This window comes from Nestor notabilis, unplaced genomic scaffold (assembly GCF_000696875.1).
Source record: "Nestor notabilis isolate BGI_N333 unplaced genomic scaffold, ASM69687v1 scaffold22666, whole genome shotgun sequence".
NCBI lineage: Eukaryota > Metazoa > Chordata > Aves > Psittaciformes > Psittacidae > Nestor > Nestor notabilis.
The window spans coordinates 12,955-22,436 of NW_009932712.1; the positions used below are offsets into that span (position 1 = coordinate 12,955).

Sequence of the window (9,482 nt, forward strand, 5' to 3'; positions counted from 1 at the left end):
TGATAGGAACAGTATCAAATATGGACAGCTTGTTCCCAATACGGATGCCCTGATTTGCATTTAAGTGACTATTTAGGCCTTAAATGCCACTCTGAGCCTCTTGGAATGAAATGTGGATGTCTTGCTGGAATACAGGTTTGAACACTGGACTCCTCCTGAGTCCATATCATTATGTAAGTCCTGAAGTCCTAAGTCCTTCTCCTGGGTCCATATGATTATGCCTACTTGAGTGTAGGCTTGGATCTAACTTCCATAGCTGCATTTTTAGAATCCTCCTTTCTTGGTGTTTAGGCACAGGGGGTATCTCTGCACATCCTTCAACTTAGACATTTGCCTGTGATTGTATTTGCACTTGGAGCTGGAGCCGGGATGCTCGAGACCCAGGGCTGGGGGTTACAGAGCTCCACACAGATGGAGCACGTGGGCAGCTCCGCATTCCCCGCTCACATCCACATGGCTTTGTGCATGTCTCGCCCGGCTGGGCGTAACTTACGTACAGGCTGCCTGTTTTCTGCGAAGCCCTTCCTCAGGAAGATGCATGCCGGCCCCAGCAGGTTGTGCATGACGGCGCAGTTCTGGGCCAGCACCATGAGCGGACCCTGGTACTCGCAAGCCGACGGCCCCTCTTCACTCGTCTGGACAGCTTTATAGCACGTCTTCTCCTCATGGCGGATCTTCCCAGCCAACCAGCAGCAAGCAAACAACACAACAGAGGATGTTACCTCCCCATCTCGCCCTCTGAAGTTCTACTGAAGCACCTCACAGAGACATTATTGCTAAATTTCCTTCATCTGATCCACACTGCGTCCCCCCCACCGCTCTATGAGGATTTGTACAGAAGCAGTAAGTCCAGGAGTTCATGTTCAAAAGCTGATAGAAGTACAAGCAACCAGGAGAATTTCGCTTTGAAATGACATGAAACTCTGAGCACTGCTCACATCTACCCAGACACAGCCAGAAGTCCCAGAGTTAACAATCCCTTGAATGAGCTGCAAAGGACGAGCACAGCCCAACCTAACAGTACGTGTGCCAGCCTGCACCCGGGGCGAAGCTGCTGGCAGAGCCACGTCAGCCAGGGCATCCCCAGGAGACCAGGCAGAGCCTGCACAGACACTGCATGAGGCTCCACGTCACATTCCAGCCACACAGCATCACACGCTTTGTAATGTTATTAGAAGGCCATTTGCAGCATCAGGTGTCTCTGCAGGATCACTTCTAATTAGTTACATCCTTGGGGTCTCAGGCAGTAACTGCACTGACCTCTTCTAATCACTGGCAGTCCCAAAGTGGAGACCAGGCACGGGCACCACATTTTTGTCTGTTTGCATCTGCACACGTCCTGCTAAGCTAGGGCTCCAGAACAGCACTGGATTTTATAAGGAGGCACTGCTTTCCTTTTATAGAAATGCATTTCCCTGGCTCTGCAAGAAAACTCTTATCCTGATATTCCCATGCAGCTATAAAAAGCCACCACAACCCACAGGACCCTTGGTTTTATAGAATAAACATTAATCATACATCAGATTCCTCTTCAGGAATGATTCTACTTTTACAGATGGTGCTCCCAGGGGTGATCAGAGAAGCTCTGTCAATTGTCATTGTCTCTATTAACCCTTTCCTTAAAGCCTGAGGTGCCTTTTCAGGCTAAAAGACCAGATATACACACATGCCCCATTCACACTTGTCTGAGTCTATTGTATCTACTTGCTGCATCTGCCATGTGCTATTACATTGCACACATGGTTTGGAGTTCGTCTTTTTGTACAGTCTTACACCAATCTGCTCATGTATAATGTCATGTGAATATCAAGCATCAAAACAAAAACAACTCAAAAAGCAAGCCATGGAGAAAGAAAATGATGAAGCAGGAGAGCAGTTTCATTGCAGTCAGGGATGAGGAAGGAATGTGCCTCTGATTAAATCTGACACATAGGACACTTGTCCTTAAAAAGCTGAAAGATGAGCCTCCGTCCACAAATGGCATGTTACCAGCTCAGCTAAATGTCAAGACATCTGTCTTGAACTGCCCAGTTTTGTGCTATCAGTGCAATGTATTTTCAAAATTACCAGTTTTATTTCCTGGCACATTTTTCACTCTAATACACCAGATAATATGAATCACTTAAAATAGTCCACATCGATTCTGTGTTTAACTCCAGTGAAGCCTCATGAAAGACCAAAGGCCCCACAGCCCCTAATACTTGTTTGCTGACCCTTCCAGTCAATGGAGTTTCTTACCAAGCCACAGAGCAGCACCAAATAACAGTCATCCCATTATTTTCCTGTGTGGAAAGAGATTGCCAGTTGATAAAGCAGTTGCCAACAGCCACCAAGGATCCTGACCAGACAACGCACCGCAGCGCTAGGACAAGTGTATGGCTCGGCGAGACCCCAGTAGGAGCTGCTGTAGGCAGAATTTATGGCATTTGATGTTCCCTCTGCCAGCAGCACCCCCTGGTTTCTCCTGCAAGTATCCCCACAAGTTCCCTCCACCACGTTCCTCCTACATCCCAGCAGAGCTGGGAAGGTAGATGTGATATGGGCACAGGGCAAAGCAACATCAGTCACCTATTACAGGGGAAAGAGCAGAATGCATGACAAGGAAAATGCAAGGACAGGACTGGGAAGATCAGGCTTTCCTTGTTCTTCCCCTGAGCAAAGGGCCACTACCCTTACTAGCAGAGTCCAGCCCTTGGCTGTGTCAGACCAGCATACTATGGAGAGGGAAGAGAACGGGCTGATGTAGAGATGGCTGCAGTGGTGGTGAAGGGTGGCAAAGCGAGGGACCTGGGTGCCAAAGCTTTTCCTTTCTGCACAACAAGATTCACTTCATTTTCCTGCCCATGTGCCAGAGGGACTTCACAGAGCAGCAAGCCCAGAGGGGCTTCATTGGGACAGCAGAGCCTCTCAGAGGGAAGGGCAGCCAGGCTGGCTGCTGGCATCACTGGGGGGACACTGACACTGAGCACTGCCACCTGAACTAGCATGGTACCCCCATGTCAGCCAGTCCCAGACCAAGCGAGCCAGTGCCAGGGAGTGACTCCCATACTTCGGGCTGAAACCATCTATTCAAGAGATGAGTCTGAAACCCAAGAGCAGCTTTCCCAAACGTGTCTACAGTCCCTCCTCTTTACCATTTCAGCAAAATGATTTTGCCCAAGGTAAAATCTGAGAAAAAAGACCAGGATTACAAAACAGCCAAGTGAAGTTGTGCAATGTTAGGACAGATCTGCAAAGTCTCCACTATAATCATGTGTGTTGTGATCAAAAGAACGGCAGAGACCCAGGACCTGTCGGGATGAGTGCCTGAGGCCTTAATACATGGCTGGCTGGAGCAATGTCTGAGAAATACTCTAATTCAGCTCTGCAACTTTCTCTCTGTAGTCGTGCCATCCCAGGCCTTCTAACTAGGCACAAAGTGCATTATTCGAAGCAGCTTTTAGGAATGAAAGCATAAATTACCTAAAAGACTGACGACACAGAGCTCATACGTTCTTGAATCCATTTGGATTCAAGCAGCCTGGCCACACGTCAGACTTTAATTGCAATCGCCTCAGTCATGTTGAGCACAGCTGCAGCCAACGCCTTTTATTGCGAGTTGGAGGCATCCTACAAGCAACCAAATTGGTTTTTCGTATGTGCAACATTTGAGTGAATCTCAACTACTTCTGCCTCTCCCTGAAGGTCACCCTGACCTCAGGAATGGTCTCAGCGCTGCCTCACTGCTTGGTGATGAATCCCCATCCCATGTCTCCCAGCTCCCCCACAGCAGCACTGTGCCATTACCGGTTTTGTTCACAGCAACTAAGGTAAAAGCAAACTGTGTTTCTACACAGAAGAGGCAAATCTCTGACCAAAAGAAACTCTCTACTAGGTAGGTTCTCCACCCAAGAGTCCCCCTCCAGAAGGGCTTTCCCAGGTGGCAAGGTCTCCCTGATGGGAGTGGCACTTCATTGTCAGCAAGGGCTCAAGAGACCTCCTCAGTGCTCTTCATTGCAATACTTAGGATGCTTAACATAACTTTTTCAATTACAAGGAGTGAATTGCATAGCTTCTTGCTGAGTTGTTAGACTTGCAGCAACACTGAGAACAGCGTGGCTGACAGGTACAAGGTGCTTCAAGACCTTTCTCAGTCAAACAAGAAATATTTCTGGAACATGTCATTCCCATTTCAATCTACTTCCTAACAGCAGAATTGTTCCTGAATCTAATTTGTCCTGGGATCACTGCAAGACCTCAGCACAGAGCAGACCATGGGTTGAAGCCTAACAGATACACATGGCAGCTCGCAGACAAAGTCCAGCTGGGCCCAAGCATGTGCACACATGGGCTGTGCTGACTGACGTGCAACATGATGCATGAACATGCAGCCAGGGCCCAGTGTATCCACTCACAAACAGAGGCATGGACAAACAGATCACAGAGAAAAACATGCTTCTGTACCCAAACACATACCAACAAAACCAGATGTGTGCGTATGCCAGGATGGGTTATACATAAAACACATGCATGCGTACATGGAGACCTTGGTAAGGACATCCACCAGCAGGTACACACACACAGTGCCATACAAACAGGGATCTGTGTATGACCCTAAACACTCACAACAAACACTGCGCGCCTGCTCACACTCCTCAGGATGTGTACATAGAGACACAGAGTGCTAAGGACACACACGTACTTCAGGTGGGCTCACTACATGTGTGTATTCTTACACACCAACACAATACGTACACATACGTACACTCTACATGTACAAAAAGTTACGTACATGAAGAGACGTCCCTACAGGAACGACACACAACTAGACTGATGCGAACACCTCCCATCTGAAGCACATGCACACAAACTCACACATACACACATACATTAAGGTGCACCTACAGAAGACATGTGCCAGCATACTATGCACATCGACAAGCACAAGCTTGCACGTACCCAGAGGACTGCTATGTACACACACACAGCAGGAGACAAGCCTACTCCTGGGCATGCATACACACACATTGATTTACACGTGTTACGGCTTTAACGGCTGCGCTGGCATGAGCAGCTCTTACAAAAAAAGTCTGGTGAAAAGAGCTGAACCCTTCACACATACCTCTGTGCTTCTCCCACCTCCCATTCCCTTCGGCCCACAACATCACTCGTCCCAAGAAGCAGGGCTGAAAACGCACAACGCACTTTGATTCAGGGAACATACCTTTTTAGAGAGGTTTCTCAGTGGAGACTTCACACAGTTGCCCATAATATGTTGAGTCTGCCTTTCCGGTGGACTTGGTTATAAGGGAACTGAAGCAATTGATCCCATTAAAGGTATTCCTTGGGAGCAAAGCAAGAAAGGCAGTGCCAGGCAAATCCAAACAGCTACTGGCTGCTGGGGCTTCCCTCTTCAGGGAGCTTTTTCTCTCTCTGCCTCTCTCTGTGTTTTTACTTTATGTTCACTTTCTTGAAGAGATGAAGCAGGAAGGAGAGGGAGGGGAGAGAAACAGACAGAAAGAGAGGGAGAGAGAGAGAGAGTGAGAAGGGGAGAGAGAGGGAGGCGGGTGTATAATCTACATCAGATTAATGTTCAAATCCCTCCCACCCCCCTCAATCTGCAGGCAAGATTGTTTCGCTCATGGGAGAGGGCTGATTCGGGGAGAATTAAAAGAGAGACGCACAGCAAGAAATGATTTCAGTGATGAGTTCAGTGAATCCAGCTAGTTTGGGTGCACGCAGCCTCGGAACATCGCATCCCTACCCACCCCCTTCTAACTCCTCTCAGCTTTTCAATCACTAGAGAGCGCGGCTGGCCAGAAGGCAATCCACTTAGGGGCTTGGAACAGAGTCCAGAGCTGGTTTGGGAGCAGAAATGGACTATTATCTGAGTGGGACCTGTTTCAGCTTATAAATAGCAGAAGTCTCTCATTCTTTTCCTGCCACGGAGGAAGCAAGCCTGGAGGCTGCAGTCCGGGGCCCTACAACACTCTCAGCCCCAGGCTAGTAGCGTTTAACCACAAGGGAGAGACCTTGAGCCAGTCTTGCGGTAAAGTTTTTCCAGCTCTCTGCAAGTCCAAGTCAGCTGGTGGTTTACCTGCACGAATCTGCCAATGAGGGACTCACACCGGAATCCTAAATCTGAGCAGCCCTAGGCTGGATAATGTGAAGCAAAGAATTTGGATGTCATATCCATCTGTTCCATTGCCAAGCACCTAAGTCCTGGAGGAACACCAAGGCTAAGAGGCTCCTTAAGCTAGAGCCAGCTCCAAACTCTGGACTTAGGTCTGCTGTGGTAATAGGACAATCTCTGAAAGAAAAGGGATGAGTCCCTGGTACATTTTCCTCTGATCTCAGGCTGAACATAAAAGCATTCAGTCTGAAAAGAGATTTAAATTGCATTAAAAACTCACCACCACACCCAGGCAACAGGATTTGAACAGGATGGTGAACGCACACTTAGCTATGAAACCACAACAGCTGCAGCTCCAGAGTGATAAGAAGCCATGGCACGAAGAGCTACCTCCTGCAAGAACTGTGAAGACCAAAGTGACACTGATCCTACACCATGTCTACACAGCAGGCTGGCTGGACTCAGGTGTTCAGCTGAAAGACTTGACAACTTCCTTTGCGAGTGTGGTTCCATACAAAAGGCTCTACAAATACCTAACCCATGGACTGAGTACTTGCACCACAGGCTTTTTTTGTGCAGGAGCCAAGGACTTGCTCTCCTGGCAGCTGTAGGACAGGGAAGGATGAACTGTCAATGTCACAACAAAGCAGGGATTTCTCTGCTTCCATCCTGATGGTGCTGTGGCAAATCCAGCATGATTGTAAGGTGAATCAACAGTTTCTTCAGAGCTTAGAGGCTTCTTCCATCTGAGGAGATGAGTTTAGGAGTCCAACCATGACAAGAGTCAACAAATTATCCAGTTTGAGTTGCAGCCATGCGGGACTGTTTCTTGCTCTTCCTTGTACTAACCACTTCCCAAGAGTGAAGGCAGTGGAACAGCCTCCCCCCAGATCCCCTCAATGCCTTCTTCACTGGATGGCCTGGAAAGGACCTGTACAAAGATCCACAGGCCCTCCAAAGAAAGAAGCTGCAGTAGCAGATACTGGAAGACACCCCTTGCACCAGGGCAGACTGAGAACAGGGCAGAGGGGTGGGGAAGCTCTGGTCTGGAAGACCTCCACAGCAGAGCCCACCCATAGTGGGCTGGAAAGCAAAGCTGTTCCTGAGCTGGGCCTGTCTCCTGCTGCCACAGTTTGAAGACCCCTGATGCTGGGGAAATGTACAGTCACTCCCTGGGGGCTGTGCCAGCCCTGGGCCTCTCAGTGGGGGACATTGCAGAAGGATGCTGAAACTCCCAGCTCTTCTCAAGACTGCCATCTTTAGCTTTATTTCTCCTTCCCCTCTCAAAGCAGCTACTGGGAGGCTGATCTACCCTTGGCCAAAGAGCTGGTGATTAATAATGTCCTCTGTCAGCTGGAGCCATGCCCCAGGCTCCTTGTTTATTGACGAAGTGCTTGTCTCCCTTGAGCAGAAGCTGCCACACAGCGAGTGAGGCGCCTGGGCTCCTTCCTGAGACAAATGACTCCAATTCCAGAGCAGAGAGGAGAGAGAATCCCCCCCCCCCCCGCTCCGTCAATTCCAAAAGGAATGCCCTGCAATTGAGAAGCGCCCATCTCCTGCATCCTCCCAGAGAGAGGGAGTGGAGCAAGGGAGTTGGGCATCTCCTGTAAGGAGAATCCATCACAGCCCCCAGGCTGCCATGAGACAGCTTTGGAAGACAGCCACTGAGCGTGTCTTACAGACGCTCTAAAAGCCTCTGAACAAAAGTTGAGATGGTCATCCTCTAAATACTAGCTTGTACCAGAGCATTCAGAGCCAGCCACCATGGCATGCTGCCGTGTTTGTCTGCTCTCCTGCTTTTCTTCCCTGCAGTGCATGCAGCTGTATAAAATGCACAGGGCAGTGAGAGGGCTGAGACCTGCTGCCAGGCTTGGCAGGGATTTTGCAGTCCGGGAAGGGAAGAGGTGATGGAAGCCTGCTTGCACCACGTTTGCAGCAGAGTCGCAGTCCTTCAACTCTACTACAACCAACTCTGGCAGAGCTGCAAGGGGCCCAAAGGATGCGACTAAACAATTTTCTTACCTCCCTATTTACCCTGGATCAATTGGGCAGCACGTCACAATCCAGCAGGCAGACCCTGCTGACCTCTGATGAGGAAAATCACTGTCTATATTGGAATCTTGCTCCCATCACCACCACAGGCAGCTTAGAGATAAGCAGGAAAGCAGAGTTGGTGGAAGGGTCATTAGAAGATTAGGTTAGAAGGAACATATTTTCTCCCTCCCTCCAACTGAGGCTGCTGTGAGAGAACAGGATGCTGAGAATAAGTGTGTCAAAAACATTTGTGTGTAGGTGCTGATCTGTGGGCATGCCTATATCTGGGGTAGTCAGTATGTGTGTGGGAGGGCTGCACATGCATGTATACTGGTTTTCCCACACTGTTCTTTGTGGCAATCACACTGTTCTTTTAAGGTCTGGGGCTCTGTTGTAAACTTTCTAAGAACTGGCAGGAATTTTGTGAAATGCAGCTCTTGCCTATGTGCCCACAGCTCTTCCTCTCCTGTGAGGTCCCAGACGGAGAGCGGAGACCTCGGTGGATGTGGTATGGCACAGAGTGAGGTCCCAGCTCAGATGAAAGAAGCATCTGGCACGTGGACTGACCTGAGCATAGAGCAGGGAGGAGGCTGGGTGACTTGGCATTGAGCAAGGAGTGAGTTAGGTGGTTTAATATCTCTGGATTCTTTAAGAAGCAGCAATGCTTTGGGCTGGCACCTTTGGCAGAAATGCTCATTTCATAAGAACATGTTGGATCCACCATAGCTAATCCCTTCGTAGCTGCCAGAATCTTTATCCAATGGCAGCAAATACCCGACAGCCACAACAGAAAGAACAAAAGTCAATCCAAAACTTTGGATTGCTTATCAGAGTGTAGCTTTGCTTGGCAAACATTTTTCCAGTGGAAGTACTGCTTTGTACAGGGGGACTGTTGAGATGCCCGGCCTGTTTCTGTGCACAGTCTTTCGCCTGCTGGAACATTGTATCAGATGGTTGCTCTCAACACAACACAAACTGCAACAGGGCAAACTTGGTACAAGGGTTAATCTCTGAGGGGAGTACATCCTAAAGCAGGGAAGACCCATTCCTAGCATCTTTGTACTGAAGTCCATCACAGAATCAACTAGGTTGGAAAAGGCCTTTTACCTACGAGCCCATTGCATGCTTCAAAGATGTAGTATTTGAAGATACATCACCTTATTTAAATTATCCTAACAGGACAAGAATTTTTGGTCTATTTTTTAACTATCACAGAATGGAGAGTGCATTTATTGATAAGTAGGTAGCAAATCTGCTCCCAACCACCATTTAGCTGGTGGCTATAGATTGGTATTTTGCAAGAAACAATCTAGTCTTGTTTCCTGGATGACCTCAG

General features: G+C 48.6%; 1 protein-coding gene across 2 annotated transcripts in view; it reads right to left on the minus strand.

Moving 5' to 3' along the window:
• Nucleotides 1-5,485, minus strand: part of CABP1 (calcium binding protein 1) — a 13,736-nt gene extending 8,251 nt beyond the window's left edge. Inside the window, exons 1-2 of one of the 2 annotated variants that reach the window (XM_010016541.1) lie at nucleotides 5,204-5,248; nucleotides 498-674 (exon numbers count right to left, since the gene is read on the minus strand). In XM_010016541.1, the coding sequence (XP_010014843.1) occupies nucleotides 498-674; nucleotides 5,204-5,248 (222 nt within the window). Of the gene's footprint in view, nucleotides 1-497; nucleotides 675-5,203 lie in introns of both variants that reach the window. The other variant, XM_010016542.1, reaches the window with a different exon arrangement.
• Nucleotides 5,486-9,482: the final 3,997 nt, after the last annotated feature.